General features: G+C 42.0%; 1 protein-coding gene across 1 annotated transcript in view; it reads left to right on the forward strand.

The window, feature by feature from the left end:
* The window catches only part of pcsk2 (proprotein convertase subtilisin/kexin type 2), a gene marked incomplete at both ends in the record, with an annotated part of 62,193 nt that overhangs the window by 34,170 nt on the left and 6,520 nt on the right, over positions 1-21,503 (forward strand). The window contains 5 exons of the mRNA XM_083696274.1: positions 5,043-5,119; positions 12,511-12,599; positions 13,382-13,557; positions 15,876-16,091; positions 17,312-17,412. Coding sequence (XP_083552400.1) covers positions 5,043-5,119; positions 12,511-12,599; positions 13,382-13,557; positions 15,876-16,091; positions 17,312-17,412 — 659 coding nt within the window. The remainder of the gene's footprint in view (positions 1-5,042; positions 5,120-12,510; positions 12,600-13,381; positions 13,558-15,875; positions 16,092-17,311; positions 17,413-21,503) is intronic.

Raw genomic sequence — 21,503 nt, forward strand, 5'->3', positions numbered from 1 at the left:
TTTAGCAAAGGGTATTATTTCTATTAATCATGAACAAGGACTGTAAAATCATGTCACACAAGCAACTAACAAAACTGTATGGAGGTGTATACTCAATGCAAATGTTTAGAGAAGGGAACAAATTAGTCTGCCACACATTAAAAAACACAAATTAAATTATTAATATAAACCATAAACTGTATCAGTTTCACTCAAAAGGTTTGACAACTATGCCATATAAAATTCAAGATAGTTCGGAACAGATTTTTGATGTCCCAATAGCATGGCATCAGGTTTATGATTTAATATACAACATTTTTTTTATTGTTTAAAGGTTATTTTTGAGTCAGCAGGGCATGTCAGCAGGGCATGTGCGGATTTGAACCCATACCGACATGGGCATACGTGTGCACTGTAGGCTATGGTGCTAGACCACTGAACCACCCCAGGCAACATACAAAACAACAGTTGACACAGCAATCTGTTCTTTTCAATTTAAACTTTTTTATACAATTCTTGCTACAAAAACAAAAACAGTCAGCTTTGTGTAGATTCTTTCATGAGGTAACAGAATCAATAGATCATTTATTTTGGTACTGTCCATCGGTGGCTGACTTTTGGATTCAGGTCCAGGAATGGTTGTTAAGGCATAATATCAGTGTGCAGATAGACCTGCAATCTATATTATTGGGGGATCTGGGCAACCAGGCCCATTAATTGTGAAATGTGATTATACTCTTAGGTGAAATATTTATTTTTAGGGAATTTTCAGCAGAAATTATACAAATACAGAAGGTCAAAACTATTATACAATTAGTACACTGGGAAAGATGGGTTAACCTGTGGACATCTGAAGGTTGGAATTCAATATGGAATAAAAATGGGAAATTATAAGTGTCTATATGCGTGTATATGTTTATGTGTATTAAGTATTATATGTGAATTATTTATCTTTTTTTAATGAATTGCATATGAATGAATAATATTTAATGCAATTTACTTTCATGGCATGTGGAAGCTGATACTGTACACAATTAAAATGGGCAGAATTAGTAAATCAGTCTGTCTTCCACAGTGGCATTGTCATTATAATGATATGAGGCCACTATCAATGGGCAGCAGGTGTAAGGTAAGACTGGAAGTCATTTATTCATTTCCCCTTCTGTGCATAGTGTGGTGGATGTCTAGGATTTACCACTCTGTACTTCAGCTCTTCGGAGGTGAGATTCAAGAAGTCCTGAGTAGCCACAATATCTGAGTCTGGTATTTATTGCTTGCAAACAAGAGACAGGAGCCTAACAGCAGCCCAGCGTAAATCCGGGGGTCTGTTTAGCGCAAGTCTGAAGAGGTGATTCTCAAGATTGTCTTTTATACAGATGAAACATAATGGTAGGCGCCACAACGTCTATCAGCTGATGGGTCTGTGCTTACGCAGGGAGGGGGGGAGAGAGCGAGAACAATGGGGAGACTTTCTCATTGATCAATCGGTGTTCAACATTTCACACCTATCGGCAAGATACGTCTGTCCCCCCATTACTGCTCTCCCTCACCACTCCCTCCGAAACCACTGCTATTCATATGGTAAATCATACAGTGCTTCTCAGAACAATGGCTATATAACTTTAGAGGTGTGGCAAGAGAAAATGTAATCACAGTATTTACACAAGTTGTATCAGTCATATGAAAGTGTATAACCTGAAAACAGTTCTATCAATGTATTTTCCATAACAATAGCCAGCTCTTCAACTTAGTACTTGATAACATACAGTATAACTACCTCAAAGTGTTATCATCTGAAGGACTTTAGTCAGGAGGGAGAATGTGATGTATGGGTCGTGTCAAGGTTCTAAAAAGTCTCTCTTTGACTAGAGGTTTGCCAGGGCCATGAGTGGGGTCCCCTATCTCAACAGGCTGAAGGGTGTACAGGGAGCAGTGGGTTGTGTTGGGATTTGTTTATGTCTTTATAGTGTTGTATTACTTTCCTTTGCTTCCGTCCTCCATGAGACATTGCCATGACAACCTGTGGTGATGATGTCACACCACCATAAGGGGCTCATCTCATACAAGGTGTGTGTGTGTGTGTGTGTGCTTGCTTGTGTGTGTGTGCTTTGTTATGGGAGTCTAACATTGAGTGGTTTGACACCTAGCATACATGTCATGACACAATTGGTGAGCTAAATATGTAGATGAAGTGTTACTGTAAGACGAAGAAGAATCATATCTCTTTTCTCACATTCAGCATACAAATGTGTAGGCTTTTTCATTTAAATGTATGACTAATCATTGCAATGTGTGTCCATGGTGTATTTTCTCTGACTTTGAATGAGCATAGACACCTAGAGAGCTTCAGTTGGATCATTCAAGGCTTGTGCAACTATTTTATGTATAGTGTTTATAATCATATGACCTTCCTTTGTTCATAATGAGAATGAGAAAGTGTTGCTCAGAAGGATGCATGAGAGCATCTCTAGTGTGTATATAATTTATTAGCAATACTCCTTCCTTGTGAGGATATGGAGGATTGACCTTCTATGAAAAACAGTAATTTTGCTTGTGATGAATACAGTATATTCACAAATGACCATGCTCAGTAGATAAACCTTGCCTGAGACCTGAAGACTTGTGTTAGCTTTTTGAGATGATGTATACACTTTAGGTCAATGGCACGGAGGCGACCCAAGTTCAAACCCAGTCTGTCACATGTACACCTAACCAGTCCCTGTAGAACTGCAAACAACAAAGGGCAAGGGATGGTTATGTAGGACTTGCTAGAAATCATCACTCTGACTCCTGTTGCTCACACAGAAATAGACAGGTGTTTGGAACCCAATTTCCTGCTCCCCTCTGATGGATGATGAGGGAGGTGATGGGAGGATGATAGGGGGGAGAGGTGAGGTAGAGAATATAGCAGAGTAAATGGACATGTTCAGGTGCTGTTGTTCACCTCAGACTTGCCTCTCCTCTCCTCTTCTCTCCTCACTCAGTGTTCCTGACCTGTTTGCTGTGCTCGTCATCTTCAGATACAAACTGTTCACACTCAGTCTTTGTCTGTATTTGCTGTGTGCAGCTTCATAGTCTCAGTTGAGCCATGCATACATACAGTATGTTGAGGTTGGTATACTGCCTTTCATGATGCAATATAAACACTTTTTTGTTTACTACATAATTCCATATGTGTTCCTTCATAGTTTTGATGTCTTCAATATTAATCTACAATGTAGAAAATAATAAAAAATAAAGAAAAACCATTGAATGAGAAGGTGTGTCCAAACTTTTGACTGGTACTGTATATTACACAGACCAACAATTTTATTAGTTGTACTTTACTGTGTAAGAACATTTACCTACTGTTTGCTGTAATTACACCGTATATGTTTTGCACACTTACAGTGATGTGGTAATTGTATACATTATCATTATGTTATTTTATTACTTATCACAAACTGAGGTATTATTTTAATGTGGACTAATTTATCCTGTATAAAGCCTTTCAATATCTATTCTTACAGCTGAGTAATGGCAAAATAAAATGAGTGGGGGAGAGTGGACACAGAATCCGTCCCGACCACAGCATAGCATATCTTTCATCCTTAGCCCATCTCTGTGTCCTGTAACACATTACAGAGGTATCAGCCTCTTAACGAACACTTTATCATGCCACCACTGTGCATGGAGCCTGTTCATCCAGTTACCTGCTAAGTGTAGGTAATTACAGAGTGCCATAGTACAGCAGATGAGCAGAGCAGACAGACACCAGTGTTCGGCATTTCTTTGTCCCTCACTGAGTCATCCTCACTAAATACCAGCCCTTGTTCCTGTCAGCCCCTCAGTCAGCCAATGGACTTGTCAAAAGCTTTGCGCCAATATCAGTTAAACTAATGAATGAAACAGCGCATCTTGAGACACAAACAGAATTAGTAGATGAAGAGCTGTTATTTGTTTTACTAAATTTGTATTCGTCTTGAAGCTTTAGCTGGACATGTGGAATATTACATCCACTTTACTGCTATTCTATTGTTTAACATTTTTATAACTTTGGTTATCTTTATTGAAGACTTTAACAAAGTTTAGTTTTTTTGTTTCTAATGTACTGTCTGTTGCTGGCAACTTAAACCAAAGTTCTCTTCCGAGAAAAATAAAGTTATTCTATTCTATTATGTGTGTGTGTGTGTGTGTGTGTGTGTGTGTGTGTGTGTTTGTGTGTGTCTGTTCCTCCTCCAGAGCTGATTATGCTGACTGGATTGATGACTCTCCGACAGATTTGTGTTACTCCTGCTGTTTTCCCCTGCTTTTTCGCTGTTAATTCCGCTCCTTTTACTTTTTGCCACATGGAATTAAATAGTGGGAGTAATTAGGGTTTCAGTGTCTCCCTCAGTCTCCCCTGCTGTGCCCAACATTAAATCCAGTTTAATATTTGATCATTATCTACCATTCAGGTGGCACAAAACAATGTGTGTGTGTGTGTGTGTGTGTGTGTGTGTGTGTGTGTGTGTGTGTGTGTGTGTGTCCATTAAGACATTGGTTGATTGATATTTAGTTGATTGATATTTGGACTTCGTCTACATCATTTGTAATTGCAACTCCATCTTTCACAATCATGATCAACAAGTTAGTATATTTTCAGTGGTACACATGGAAGGCTATGAAATGGGAATGGGACAATGACCAGAAGTGCAACCAACCACACAACACATCACAGTTAATTTAAAGGGCATGTGAACTCACAAATAAACAAACAAAGAAACAAACACAGAAAGCACTGAGAGAACCAGTCAGTAACATATAACCACAGCTCAGTGGTGTGTAAAACATCCCCACAGCAGTGAAGCCTAGCTTTAGTCTGGACATGACTGACTTTGATAAGGTCAGTGCACTGCTAAGAGAGGACCTATAGCCCTGTGTCAAAGCTATATTCTTGTTTTCTCTTCTCTTCTCTTCTCTCACACACACACACACACACACACACACACACACACACACACACCCACACACACACACATAATGACATGGCATTGTGTCTCCTACCCTGTGTGATCCAATCTGTTTTTGTCCTCTCCTTTCAGAACGCAGAGGCGAGCTATGACTTCAGTAGCAATGACCCATACCCGTACCCCCGCTACACGGACGACTGGTTTAACAGGTGAGGCACCGTTATCTATACCCAGCCCCTCTGAGTTCACAGGCCCCAGAGGATTTTTTGGTATAGAATGTTTTTCTACTGTTCAGTGTGTGAACCATGCACTTGTAAGTGTGTGTGTGTAAAATGGTAGGTGGTATTGTGTATTTGTGCATTAAGTCAGTGTTTCTCAACTGGTGGGTCGCGACCCAAAAATGGGTCGTGGAGTGTGGTCAAAAAAATAAATAATGCTTTTTTAAAAAAATTATTATTATTATTTTAACACTAGAAAGGCCAAAAATAGTTCTAGTGCTTAGCTATTTGATGTCAAACTTTTATTTTGACAGACGTGCGTGAAAAAGACGGGCTAGCCGTTGCGATGGTCACATTCGCACCATTTGAGCAGTAGCTAACTATGGCGAAGCGCAAGTATGACCCCAATTATGTCAAATATGGATTTACATACACTGAGGACAAAAAGGAACTGAAACCACAGTGTGTGGTATGTATGGAAGTGCTCACACAAGAGAGCATGAAGCCATCTAAATTAAAACGTCATTTAGAAACGAAACATCCTACGTGCAAAGACAAACCAGTCGAGTACTTTGAAAGACGACTCCATGAGCTGAGGGCATCGCAGAAGTGCCTAATAGCATCATGTTCAAAACTAGAACAGGCACTCCGCGCATCATACCACGTAGCTAACCATATTGCAAAGGCCAAGAAACCCCACACAATAGCAGAAGAGCTTCTCTTACCTGCAGCAATGGACATGGTCAGACAGGTGCTATATCAATCAGCGGCGGATAAGCTGAAGACCATACCACTGTCGAATGATACCATAGGTAGGCGCATTGAAGAAATGTCTGGTGACATAAAACAACAGACCACAGCAGGCATCCAGTCAAGCGCTTACTATGCCTTACAGATATTGCTAGCCATGCAATTTTACTTATTTATGTGAGACATGTGTGGGAGGGAGACTTACAGGAGCAATTTCTCTGCTGTAGAGATCTCCCTACCACTACAAAGGCAGAGGACATTTTCAGCACTGTGGATTTGTACTTGGGTTGGTGGGCCTGAACTGGGAACAGTGCGTGGGAATCACAACTCATGGCGTTGCCTCCATGACCGGGAAACATTCAGGGATGGTGAAGAGAATTCTTGAGAGGACACCTGGAACCACTGCTTTTTGCATCGAGAGGCATTAGCAGCCAGGGGTATGGTGCCAGTGCTTGATGAAACAGTGAAAGATGTCGTCAAAGTGGTGAACCACATTAAACGGAGTGCCAAGAACAGTCGGTGTTTTACAAATCTGTGCAAAGACCTGGGCTCTGAGCACGTACAGGTGTTGTATCACTCGGAAGTTCGCTGGCTATCGAGGGGAAAGGTGTTGTCACGCTTTTACGAACTTCGCAGAAATCGCAGCTCTCCGTATACTGAGCTGTTTGACAACGAAATCTGGCTCGCACGAGTTGCGTATCTTTCTGATGTGTTCGAGCACCTCAACACATTAAACGTGCCTATGCAAGGGAGGGGACACAGTCTGACAAAATCGCTGCGTTAAAAAAGAAGATCGCATTGTGGGAAAATCATGTATCCAAAGACAGACTTGACATGTTTCCCAACGCTTGTCATGAAGCACAATAGCTGGACACAGCGGACAAAAATGCCCTGAAACGAATTATTACAGAGCATCTCACTAAACTCCAATTTCGGTTTCACGACTACTTCCCGGAGAAACATGGAGATGATCACTGGATACCTGACCCCTTCGGAATCGACATGGAAAGCGTCACGTTGCCAAGCAATGAAGAGAATCAGCTGGTGGAGCCGTCATGTGATCGGACGCTGAAAAGGAAATTCGGTGAGATAAGCCTCCCCCAGTTCTGGTGCAACGACGTAATGGGAGAGTATCCGTCCCTCGCCACTCATGCAGTCAAAATCCTCCTACCATTCAAGCAGAGGAACAGGTTGGACACTGAGCATGATCTGAGAGTAGCTCTGTCTACCATCACTCCAGACTTTGAAAGTCTTATCAGGAATAAAGCACATCCCCAACTCTCTCATTAGCTACCCCAAATGCCTGTTGAGTGAAAACAGCCCGTTTAGTAGGCCTACTCAGAGAGATTATATTATATATATATGTTTACAGATCTCTTAAATAAATAAATACATTTTATATTTTATTTATATTTTATGTTTATTTATATTTTATTTATATTTTATTTTATGTTTATTTATGTTATATTTACAGTTATTATGTTTTATGTTATATTTACAGTTATGATGTTACAGTTATACAGTTACAGTTATGATGTTCATATGATTTTTGAGGAATAAATTTGCTTGGTTTGAATTCTATAAAAGTGGGTCGCGACTTAATGACCATGGGAAAATGTGGGTCCCAAGGCCAGACCAGTTGAGAACCACTGCATTAAGTGCCTTGTTTGTGTGTATATGACTGTGTGTATGTGTGCATGCTTGCTTGTGTTTGCACACCTGTTCCTTGGCTCACATAGAGCTTGGATGGCCTCCTAGTTTCTGCATTGATTTTCTCTCCATGTAGCTCCATTAAGTCATCTGTGGGCACTCAGACCTAGTGCATTAATACTGCTGTATAAGTTCCACAACACAAGGCGTGCACACACACACACACACACACACACACACACACACACACACACACACACACACAGTGAGTGGTGAATAAGGAGAGAAAGCTACTGTATAGTGCAGGTACAATTCATTTTGTGGAAGTAAGAACCCATTTCTTCCTGGAAGATAGTTGCTCATCTTTTTTCAGCTGACTTGAGTGCAGGTATGACATTTTATGGCACTAAGTACCTATTTCTATTCATATCTACAGTGAGCTTCTGAGTAGGCAAGGACTGACTCATTTAAATAGCTCTTCATAGCTCTTTTAATTTTCATGGAGGCATATAGCTTATGTTGCTTTTTTGGCGTTGAACTACCTCAAGAATGCTCCCAATATGGCACAGAGAAACACAGAGACACAGATTGGCATCAATCCACTCTCTCTTCACTGCAGTGCTCACAGGCGTGACCCTTTGTCCGATAGCACCTTATCTTACTCCCATCGCTGCCTCACACTGCATGATCCACTACTGCCGAGGGCATCTCAAGGATAAGATTATTAAACAGGATCAAATCCATCCACCATCACTGCTCCCCTCTCCTCCACTATATATCCTCTGTGTTCAGTGAGGGTGTGTGTATTAGGCAGGTGGGTTGTTAGTGTAGCGTTGCCATTGCCGACTTGGTGCTGCGCACGACTCACAGGCTAATCAGCTGGTTGTTTATAAATAGCAGCAGTCTGTGGCAAAGCATGCTGGGAGAGCAGAGAGAGCTCACTGCAGTTGTCCTGTGCGGAACACAAGCATACATGGATGAGCACACAAAAACACACACACATGCACACACACACACACACACACACACACACACACACACACACACACACATACACACACACAAACGCCTCACTCCCCCCATGTCTCTTACAAATGTCACAGTCTTTAAACTATTTGTTTTTAATGCAAATGGGTGATTCAATCCATTTATTCATTCTTTCTTTAAATAGATGTGGTAGATACTGGCAGAGCTAATGTTATCCAGGTGCCACAATGACAGATTCTCAATGCTAATTGTCATTGATTTCTGGCCCTAAATGCCATGCCTGTCTTCTTACCATTATCATGTGATCAGATCTGGCCTAAAATAGCACTATATTTGCAGTGTTGAGGAAGCTACAGTCGAGGGGAAGCCAGTGAAAATATACTTAACTAAATTACCAATTACATTACAGGGTTACAAGTTGAACTCCACTAAAGCTACCCTTGAGAGAAATATAGTTTGTCAAACTAAAGCTACTATGGAAAAGAGTTCACTACATTAACTGCTTCATCCAACACACAACAGTCAGTCAGGGAAACATGACCAGTCTATGTGACATAAAGCGTGCGATTGAAACACTCTGAAATCACTGAGAGAGAGAAAACTGATGAGGTGGAGCAAAGTGGGGAGACTGGAGGCAGTGAGGGAAAAATAGTAAAATTCCTGTTTTTTTGGGGGAGGGGGGGAGTAGTAATAATAGTAGTTTACTGCCAGTGTTGGGGCGTAGTAACACTACATGTATTAACTACATTTTGCAGTAACTTGGTGGGAATTGAACTAAATTCTAAACTTAGTAGTGTTTTTAGTAGTTAATTACTTTTTTGCCATGTAGCAGTGTAGTGAGCTGCTTTCACTACTCACTACATTTTCCCCACAAAAAAGAAGGAATTTAACTATAAATAGAAATGTAACTATTATTCCAGCCCTTGAAATTCAAATGTCCCGACTATTTATTCCCTCACTGGTTCCCGTGTCCCCATTTTGCTCCACCTCACCTGTTTTTATCTTTCTCAGTGATTTCAGTGTTGTGTGTTGAATTAAGTAGTTTCGATGTAGTGAACTACTTTTTTTTTTTTTTTTTTGACAAACTACTTTTTTTTTGTTGGACAAACTACATTTCTTTCGAGGGTAGCTTTAATGCAGTTCCACTTCTTCCCTTGTAAAGTAATTGGTAATTTAGTTCAATACATTTGAGTGGCTTCCCGAACACAGTTTACAACACTGCTACATGGCAAAAAAGTAATAAACTACTGAAAACTACAAGGTTCTCTTTCAGTCAACTCAATTTGACCCCTCACTATGGGACACACACTCTCGTGTACCTTTCGCTGAAGACCCCTATTCAATCACGCCTGGTACTGGCCAGTGACGCTTGCAGGACCCCACCCTATCATAAAGGTAGACATGTTGTACGTCAGTTGATGTTATGGAGCAAAGGAACAAAGTTACTTCCTACACATTGTCCTGTTTCCTTGCAAACACAACATTTGGCGACAAGGATGGCTGAACTTTCCCTACCACCACCCTCTCCCTTCCTTGCTCTTCCCGAGTGAGCCCCCGGTTCCATAGACTCGATGGACTGAATCCTTTGAAACATTCATAACCGCGATGGGTTTAGACTCGGATAATGTGACTGATGCTAAAGTGCTAAAAGCACTACGGCTACACTGCCTAGGCGCAGAGAGGCAGCACGTGTTCGGGACTGTCGGCCTCGCAGTCAAATATCTGGACACTGTTGCTCTACTAAAAGCACACTTTTCTGCTCCCCAAAGAGCTCTCCTCTGTCGTTTCCAATTCTGGAGACGACACCAGATACTGAGCGAGGCAGTAGGTCTAGCATGCTTGTGTAAATTCAGGAAACAACAAGATGAAATGATAAGGGATCAACTTATCGAGCACACACACAATGCCAAAGTGAGAGAAATACTGCTACTCAAACCTGGTGACTTGACACTTGCAAGGGCTCTCCAGTTGGCATTTCAAGTGGAGTCCGCAGCAGCCTGCGCAGCCAAGCTAGCTCCCTCTTTCAAGACACTATTGTTCGCCGACGATGCCGGACTAGCGCAAATGTCCCGCCCTCCAGACTGCGATAAACACAGAGAGCATGCAGTTCGCATCACTGCCTCGGCCCTGCGCACGTCAGCCTTTTGGCAACTGGGGTTCCTCTGTCCACAACTCAAGAGCCCAAAATTGCCCAGCAAGAGCGCAAATGTGCAGGAATTGTGGAAAGTTAAACCACTTTTACAAAGTATGCAGCCCCAACAACATGCCCAAATGTCCTCTACCATCATTTACAATGTTAGCTCCAGACAGGTGGCATTCAAGATGTGTACACTGATGATTGAAGCTGACATTATTGAGCCTGTTAATGTATTTTCTTGAATCTCCAACCTTGTGATAGCAAAGAAGAAGTCAGGAGGCCTGCATGTCTGCTTCGACCTGCAAGCTGCTAATATGGCCATCATTTCAGACAAATACCCCCTTCCCACTGCTGAAGAACTCACTGCCCTGTTCCACAGCTCCACGGTCTTCATCAAGATGGTCCTCCGTCAGGGTTATCTTCAAGTGCCACTACACCCAAACAGTCGCAACCTCACCCATCAAGGGGTTTTCTGCTACACACGCATGGCTTTTGGCTTGAGCTCCATCCCAAGCTGCTTCCAAAAGATCATGGTGTCAGTCTTCGCAGGGATTCCAGGGGTTGCCATTTATCTTGACGACATAGGTACATGGTACATGGCTCCACCCCCGACGTCCGCGATGAGTGCCTCCACAGTGTAATCTTGGCACTGGCCAAGCACTACCTCACACTCAATGGACAGAAGTGCGTGTTCTCCACCTCGACAATTGACTTTTGACTATTGACAATTGACTGCCTCCCGGCTGAGGGGATTTTCCTACTCCACTCCAACACAGATGCCATTCACCGTGTCCCAGACCCCACCTCTGCTATCCAGGTTGCCTCCTTCTTGGGCATGACAGCGTACTTACTACCTCCGTTTCCTCCCGCAGTACTCCATCACAACTGCGCCACTGCGCTACCTGCTGAAGAACCTGCTGAAGAAGGATGAGCCCTGGGTCTGGTCTCCTGCCTGCTCTGAAGCCTTCCGACAGCTCAAGTCACAGCTCCACCAATCCTGGCTCACTTCTCCCCACACTGGTCATGGGGGACATCCTGTCCCAGCTCACAGACAATGGGCCTGGTGATCAGTCCTGAGAGTAAGACTGGCCCACTTCAGGAATGGGGGCGTTACATGATGGACGCTCGGTGTGAGGCATTTAGTTGGGTCGTTTCTAACAGTGCACATAAACATGCTCATGCTCTACACTGTGTTTATAGCCCTCAAGCACTTTTCCCCTTTCCTGCAGGGACATTACGTCCTGGTCAGAACAGCCAATGCGTCCATAGCCACATGCGTCTCACCTAATTGCCCTTCTCATGCTGAGCTGTGAAGAGTGGTTCACTGGATGAAGTGGTGCTGCTTCCATTTAAGGGAAGGGTGATAGCCCTGCCTATCACCTGCAAGCATCACTGGCGTGATTGAATAGGGCTCTTCAGTGAAAGGTACACAAAAGTGCGTGTCCCATAGGGGGGTCTCCCACATCTACTTAGGAGAACTTGGGTTACATTTTAACCTTTAGATTTGAATTTAGTTGAACTTCCACCATGCTACTGAAATATGCAGTGAAACTGATAGTTGAATTCTTATGGCGTGGAACTCCCCAACACTGTAAATGTGTTTTCTTTAAATGATATTAGCTGCATTTGATGTATTATGCCTTGCTCAATGGAACCAATCACATTGTACCAAAAGTGCAAGTTCTGTCTATCTTGCATTCCAGGCAAGCCCAAACAAAAGCTGAAAGTATTTTAAAGAAAACAAATACCCAGGTCCTTATACAGAAGCCAGCTCTTAAATAACTATTAATAGCACATTCAACAAACCTCCCTCCATCCCCTAATAATAAATAACCCTCCTCTCTGTTGCTCTTCACAGTCATGGAACCAGGTGTGCAGGAGAGGTGTCTGCAGCAGCCAACAACAACATATGTGGGGTTGGAGTCGCCTACGATTCTAAAGTGGCAGGTATGTATGGTTTGCTGTGATGGGCTCACACACAAAAGCACATACACACACACACACACAAAAGCACACACACACACACACACACACACACACACACACACACACAGTCCTAGTAGTACAGTAGTGGTAGTAGTACAACTGGATAATTGCTGTTTATCATTCTGTAATAATATTAATTTAATAATAATTTAAGTAAAGGTAGTTAAACATGTGTCTTATCAAAGGCATCTAACACAACAATGTAATGGTTACAATAAGCTTTATAGACCCTCTCCAAGCTATGAAGGAATCCAAATTGACAGATGTATACCTTTGGTTCTTCAGTGTACAATTATTGTAAATACCAAAGGTCAGGTTGAGTACATGGCAGAGTGACAACAACAAATTCCATGCTTCCACAACTTATTGATTCTCCCTGGCTCCGGAATCAGCAATACAAGGAAAATAAAATAGCTTGACAGTCTGATACATCATACGTGCTCTGCTCTGCTCATGTTCAGAACTCTGGCATTAGTTCCAATTGCAAATGGTTTCATTTACGCTCTGTCAACAACAAATTGCTTTCTGGCATTGCTATTTTCTGTGGAGAGACGACTTATTCATTTTTTTAAAGGACTTTTTTTATCGTAGTGTTTTGCCTTTTAATATAAAAGAGATACCTATAATTAAAAGAGTATTTTACCTATCCACCTGACAATGTGTAACATACAGTACACTACAAGTATCTATCTCTCTCCTCTACTCTCTTTCTCTCCCCTTCTCTTCTTCCGCCACCCTCCCAGGAATCAGGATGCTGGACCAGCCCTTCATGACAGATATCATTGAGGCATCATCCATCAGTCACATGCCCCAGGTCATCGACATCTACAGCGCCAGCTGGGGACCCACGGACGACGGCAAGACAGTAGATGGCCCACGTGAGCTCACCCTGCAGGCCATGGCCGATGGGGTCAACAAGGTAGATAATGTCCAATCTACAGAGCTTCCTGGGCTGTTGCTACTGGGGTTACTGGTTGAGTGCAGTTCATAGCAGATTTTTTTTATATACACATACACACACACAGTCACAGTTAGCATGCTGATGGTGCCAGTGCCAATTACCTGCTTGATTAATCATAATGCCACATGCAGGGGGGTGGTCTGGCTGGTAGTCTGATATGGCCTCTAATATAACCCTATCTCTGGCAGCGCTGCTGAGTAGCAGCAAATGTGCTCTAACCCCTGATAAAATAAACACAACTAATCAAGCCGTATTCCACTCAGCCTCTCAAATGCTAATCATCACTTACATTGTATAAGCCATTACATAAGCTATGCATGTTACATTTTGTACAGTACACAGCAACACAAGTATGGTTATTTTCCACCAACCAAGAGGGGAATCATTCAATAGGAAATGTTCTATTACTGATGTATGTTTTCCTAATTCTCTCCAAGAGTTCACGTCCACTTGTCATCCTCCGCTCTCGTCCAATCACTTTAAATGAGTCACTTAGTTTGCATCTGGAGTGTGGAAACAGCTTAGTTTTGCAATTCACTGTGGATAATAGGAATAAATCACAGGGAATATTCCAGGGGGAGTGGTACAGATGTATATGAGGGTGCTTCACTCTGGGGTAGGGCTGGAGACAGAAGGCAAGCTCCTAGGTGATCTCACCATATTTCAAAAAACCCTTTGATAGTCAGTATAGAGGGACAGGGATAATTGTGCTGGAGAGAGGATCCTCTTCTATTTCATTGTTCCTCAAGAGAGGAGAGGTGGATGCAACAACACACCCTAAATAAAACAACAATAAAAAAGGCACAAAGGAAATGTTATGTTATTTTATTTAAAAAGACACTGATGCGTTTTGAATGTGTCTCTATCTTCGCTCCGCTCATTTATTTATCTTATTATATCTGTGTTACACAGAGAAATGGAGGATATCTTCAATATCTTCAAATGGTGTGGAGGAGAGTCATGATAATGTAACAGAGGGACACTGTAGGTAGAGCCTGTGGTTGAAGTGGAAAAATACTGGATCATTTTCAGCTGTGGTTGGACATTAAAGTTCAATTTGATTCGATTCGATTAAGTTACATTTATTGACATGACATACATTTTTGTAAATATTGCCAAAAGGAGGTAATGGTGATAGTTATCACAGTATTAGAAATACAACAATATTAATACATCTAATATTACAATTGTGACATGTCTGGTCACAACAAATGTAATACAATCATATAATAATGAAATTAAATACAAATAACATAAATACATGAAGTATAATTGTTATTGGGTGACAATTGCACACAATTACTGACCAATATGAATATTTTAATTAAGTTATACTTAACTGCCAGTGGACTAATTCCATATCCTGTTGGCAGGAAATATAATTGACCCTTCCTCTGATCCTAAAGCTGAAGGGTTTTCCAACACATTACCTCCCTATAGCCAGTCCTATAGGCTCAGTGGAAATACAGGCAGGAGGATAAGAGAAGCCAAGTTATTAAGAAGACTAATGGAATACAGCTCTGGGGTTTGTTTGTGCAACCAGGATTGCATCCCTCCCACACCCCCACCAAAGTGTTAGCTCAACTAATTACTAAACAGACCATACTTACACTCAACCTGACATTAGCTTAGGTTTGTAACACCAGAATTTGATGCACTGATCATTTGTAGCTAGAAGAGTGAAGAGAAAACCAATGCCCAATTCTAAATTGCCCCTCAGCTCTCAGCCCTCACCCACCTGCTTCTTCAAGATCTGAAAGGATTCAAAGGTTGATTTGCAGTTGGAAAATAGAAATCTCTCACTCCATCTCTTTCTTCTACAGTACAACATCTCTCTCTCTCTCTCTCGCTCCCGTTCCCTGATTGTCAGCTACAGTAGATAAGAGCCATCATAACACAATGATGTCTCAGGCACCACAGCCAGAGGAAAATACAGAGCCTTGAGTTTCAAAAATCATAGCGCTACGTACCCTCATGACATCTAAAAGATGAAAGCTTTTCTGCCATTATCTAATTATGTCCGCAGCAAGAGACACTTAGTGACTGGCCCTGAAAAATAAAGCTCTGCTTTTCTCCTTTTAGACAAGGTTATTTGTGAAATATTATGTTTTACAGCACATGTAGATGCCAATGTTTTCGTTTTGAAGAAACCTTTTAGTGTTCCGGAAAGAGGAGTGTTGGCAAATCCTCACGCACCGTATCAAAGTGCCACTATTGCTAATACTGTACTATTAGCTACATTTTATGAACCCAAAGTTTCTTGGTTGGTCTCGTAGGGTCGAGCAGGAAGAGGCAGCATCTACGTGTGGGCTTCGGGAGACGGCGGTAGCTATGACGACTGTAACTGCGACGGTTATGCCTCCAGCATGTGGACCATCTCCATAAACTCAGCCATCAATGATGGACGTACGGCACTCTACGACGAGAGCTGTTCATCCACCCTCGCATCCACCTTCAGCAACGGACGCAAGAGGAACCCAGAGGCTGGCGTGGTGAGTATGTGTGTGTGTGCACAGCTGGCCATACATTCTTGAAGAATATTAATTTTCTTTAGCTTTTTCATTTTCAATCAAATAACTGGACTGTAAAATAGTGCAGAAAAAAAAAAGATTATTTTTTCCCTGAACGCCTGCATGATGGTTTAGTCTTTAAGAGAAATTGTAATCGCTTCATGTAACTGCTTTTCTTAATGGACATTTTCAATCAATTTGAATCCATTTCATACATTCTTTCACAATGGCTGCTCAATCCTATTTTATTCCTACAATTGCCAGAGATGGAAATAGACTATTCAATCTATTCCATATTCATATGCATCTCACCCCATTCAGGGTCCCTAGAAAGGATCCTGGTTGAGATGGAGGAAGTTGTAACCCTGTAATTGCAGTACAGGTGTGAAATGTCAAGGGGAGATTTAAGGGGAAGGATGGGATAAGTGTGCTCTGTTTCTCTGTGTCACTCTCCTGAGACAAAGATGGTCAATGGTGCTCGAAATATCAACAATTCCTTCAGGCACTGAAATAGACAGCTCACAACGTACTCTGTTGATCATGTCATTCACAGCCATTAAGGACCCCTCTCTCGTAGTTGTCTTAAGGGATCTCCTACCGCCTTCATCAATGTCAAAACACAAGTTCACTATATCACATTGGTCTGGTATTCGTTTGTAAACTAAACTATAAGGGTGAGAACGTTATATTCTACAATAATAGCACAACCCATATTTTTGCAAATGAATATCAGAATATTGTAATGGATACAAACCATGGGAGGCTCAGAGGTGTTTGATACCAATCTTATTCCATTCCCTGCATTACAATGTATCTCCACCAGCCTCCCCTGACACAAACTCGGTCCCTGAAATAATCTGGCCTACAAAAGACACCCCAGACAACCCCTTCACAGAGACACCTCACCCAGGTTCATCAGACTAGACTAAACTAGACTATACTAGAGGAGAGTGAAAATTACACTGTGACTTAACACAGACCAGCAGGCTATTACTGTCTGCTCTGTTGTTATTTCAGTATCTATTGGGGGAATTATGTCACCACTGAGTTATCCTTGGAAAAAATCTGTAAGTCACTAATGCCATATATAAATGTCTTTGTTCTTGGAGTGGGAGAGAGAGAGAGAGAGAGATAGCTGACTGCTATAACCAACCACTGACTACACATTTCCTTTGTTTCCTTGCATGGTTGTGTTCTGGTAGGCCACCACGGACCTGTATGGGAACTGCACCCTGCGGCATTCTGGAACCTCAGCGGCAGCTCCCGAAGCAGCTGGAGTCTTTGCCTTGGCGCTAGAGGCTAAGTATGTTTTACATTACATTTACATTTAAGTCATTTAGCAGATGCTTTTTTCCAAAGCGACTAACAATATGTACATTTGTCTAAGTAAGTGAATCTATACTACAGTCAGTGTAAGTATAACCTTTGATAGGAACAAGTGCCATTGGCAGTCACAGTGCTAGAGAAAGGATTTTTTTTTATAACAGTAATGAAGGGGGTGGAGAGGAAGAGCCCAGGTGTACCCTAAAGAGATGGGTCTTTAGTCTATGGCGGAAGATAGGTAGTGACTCTGCCGTCCTGACAGTGGTGGGAAGCTCATTCCACCACTGGGGCGTCAAGACAGAGAAGAACTGTGACTGAGCAGAGTGACCACTACATCCTCGTAGAGATAGCGGTGCCAAGCGGCCAGCAAAGGTGGAAGAATGGAGTGATCGGGCCAGGTTTGGGGACTGACCATCGATTGCAGGTAGGGAGGGGCTGTTCCCTTTACTGCCCTGTAGGCGAGCACCAGGGTCTTGAATCTGGTGCGAGCTGCTACTGGGAGCCAGTGAAGGTTGCGGAGGACATGGGAGAATTTGGGGAGATTGAACAGCAGACAGGCTGCAGCGTTCTGGATGAGCTGCAGAGGTCTTATGGCGGAGGCAGGGAGCACAGCCAGAAGTGAGTTGCAGTGGTCTAGGCGAGAGATGACAGGAGTTGCGCTGCTTCTCTTGTGAGAAATGGGCATATCCTTAGAATGGTGTAGAGGAAGAATCTACAGGAGCGGGCCATTACTGTGATGTTAGCCGCACAGGACAGTTGGTTGTCCAGGATCACCCCAAGATTATTTGCTGTGGGGGGTGTGGAGGGAAGTTCTCCACCGTGATGGAGAGATTGGATGATTTATTGTTCTTTGCTGATCAATAAATAATTAATAATTAATCAGTAACTGCAAGTGCATCACTACATTTGTTTATGTTGTAGAAAACTTTGTTTGATTCAACTGGTACCTTTTTATTGATTTCAATTGATTATTTCAGGGAATCTCAACAGACAATTTAACCTCTTAAAATGCAGTCTGTCACTTCATTCTATGTCTATTGAAATTCTATCATGCCCTACTCTTTCCCCTCACTTCCCTATCTCTCATCATTTCATAATTTTCCACTGCACACCCAGAGGCTTCGACTTAAAGATTTATACAGTCATTAGTAACCAGTGGCTGTTGGCCTAACATTCTCTTTCCTCTTCTCTCATCAGAGACTTTCTTCTCATTATCTTCCTCAGTCTGTATGCTCACCAGAAGACCACTTCATATCTTCCCTCTTCACAGAATCGCCTATTTACCAAAATTGCCATTAGGCCTGCAGGATCACTCCACAAAAACACAGGTGTTTTGTTTGTTGTCTGGCCCAGTCATTACTAACTTTCTGTGTGAGCGCCAGAGGTACAAATCATTGTTGGCCTGGCACATGTCCTTTATAACTTGTTACATGGCTGAAACACAAGCTTTGTACTGTAGACTCAGCTCTGAGAGCATGTTGTTTTATTCATTACATAATTGTCCATGTACATGAGCCACAGCGACACTGCTATCCATGATCTAAGAGCTGGAATGCTCCCCCATCATAGCCAGCTGGGCAGCATCAGCCTAGTTATCTGCCAAATCGTCTTGGCTAATTTCTCTGTCGCTTGACCACAGATTTTTATGCCATTTTATAAGCTCACCGTGCCAATGTCTACACATCTCCTGAATATTGTAACAATTAGTTCAGCCGTTTTAGTTTACCAGGTTTCAAGACGTGGTTGGATGGATCAGAGCTTGGCTACGATATTCACTGAGATCAAATCATTAAACTAAAAGGTTTAGTAAACCCTATGTGGTTTGGGTGTGATTACAACTATTTTAGCAAAATAACATAAGCAGGCAGCAACAGAACCATCCAAACACCAAGCAACTATGTGAAAACCTTCCCGGGGTCCCCCTACACCTTCTTCAGTGCAGGAACGAAATGTCTTTTGCATCCTGGATCAGACGGAGGTCATTCTAGCATTAACTGAATATAAGGCAGAAATGATATAGCGCCCATATATAAAAGAGAGTAAAGGAGAAAATGTAAATGAAGCAAGACGTTTATCATAAACTTAACATGAAACACAGTTGTCTCTGTTAAACAGTGCTGTGTCCCCGTTGCACACAGAGTGGCTTTTCTCTTTGTGCGATCACCTTCTGTGACCAAAGAGAAATAATCTGGGAGCCAATAGCTACTATTGTACTAATTCCATATTGATATAATAACTTCAACACAAATTTCACCAAGAGGCTAACCAATTTTGCAGGCCAATATTTCCATCAGTCTTGCTTCTTGTGTTGATTTCTCTAAATATTATTCCCAATCCGTGAGATAAGACAAAAATTCCATGGCAAATTATTTGGTTACAGATGCGACTGCTAAACCAAAGTTACACAACGCTGGTTCCGTATTGATATAGCTGGTTCGGTAAGAACATAGCTGCATAACAGACTTCACAAACAAATAATATCCCCAATTCATTAGGCTACTGCCTATAGCTGCATTCGTAGCCAGACTGAAGTTACTGGAAACCTGTAGTTCTTATTGAGTCATTTATCAGTCTTGCTTTATACAGCTTGCTTTGTTTCCTCAGAATATTATACCAGAATTGTGAGGCTAAATTCCTACTACGGAGAGCTACACTCCTAGCTCTCTACTTTGCACCACATTATGACGTGCTAGTGACGTCACCTCAAAACTCCTAAACAGTCTCTCTGGCAAGACATCTTGATTGGGCCAATCAGGGAATTTCGTAAATGTCCCATCCGTATGGCAAGACCCATCATACACCCAAGTTTTATCAAAATTGTCCCAGTGATGTTGGAGAAACGTTTATGACATAAGAACAGACAGAGACCTCCTCTCCAATTTCCTCGGCGGGGGACAATAAACCAGATATAATTAACGACCTGAGCTGAATGAGCTTTTAATCCTAAACAACCTGCCCAGTGGTGAGTACATGTTATTTGAAGTACAGTAGACCAACATACAGCACTATAGCAGGTATCAAAACGGTGTGCTGGAAAACCTTTTTAGTGCAGAGGTGAAGCTGTGGGTGGTGGCGTTCATTTTGAATTTCCTGTCAGCGGCTTTGGGCAAGCCATGACTTCTCACTTAAAACTTAGTTTTTTGTCATTCATTTATAATGCTGTCAGACAATCAGAGAAATAGCTCAGTCTATGTTGATGATGATAGACGTTGATTACTCACATAATAATGTTTTGTTTTGTCGCTTATTGGTTCAACCCAGTTTAGCACTGTGGCAACATTTACATAGTTTTGATTTCGATGATCTCAGATTTACAGCTGATGTAAGAACTGTCCTTAATTTGGTCCACATGGCCTAGACAATGTGAAATAAATGTCTGTGAAGTGAATATGCAAACTTTAAAGGAATACATCAGATGTGATACTCTGTACTGTAGATGCTGAGTGTTCCTTGGGTTCGCCTCTCCCATTCAATCCCACTCACTCAGATGGTCCTTTAGTCACATTAAGAGAGAGTGATATTCTTCTACTGCTATTAACCAATGCCAGAGAGCAGGGCTGTGTAAAGAGACATGTTTGCTTAACACAAAATGATGATGTTGCTGTCAGAGCAGAGGAAGCAGATGCTAGCCCTGTCTGAAGATAAATAACCAGGGTGCTATTGGAGCATTGTGGCGGATACCCTTTTTTACTGCCCAAACACACTTAAACTGTGTGGTGGCAGTGTCAGTGAGTCACCAGAGAACAAATCTGTTATTACCCACAGGGAAGACAAAGAGACACAGACAAGCCCAGCCAGCTAACTGTCTCAAAGCAGATTGCCACATCCTTTTATGCTGAGACATCTAAGGCTGCATCACCAAAGTCTTATGGAAGAAAGATCTCATGCCATTCATCTGTTTTATGAAATGTACCAGAATCTACAGTAGTCAGCCTCTAAAATCACACCGTTGTCATTTCCCTTGCAGTGTGATACTTAGATGGGGATTATTCTGTTATCTGCCACATTCAAAATGTTCACCTTTTCTGTGATGTGTGCAGAAACAAAGCTTTCATAGCTTTGTAAAGATGA

This window comes from Argentina silus (assembly GCF_951799395.1).
Source record: "Argentina silus genome assembly, chromosome: X".
Classification (NCBI taxonomy): domain Eukaryota; kingdom Metazoa; phylum Chordata; class Actinopteri; order Argentiniformes; family Argentinidae; genus Argentina; species Argentina silus.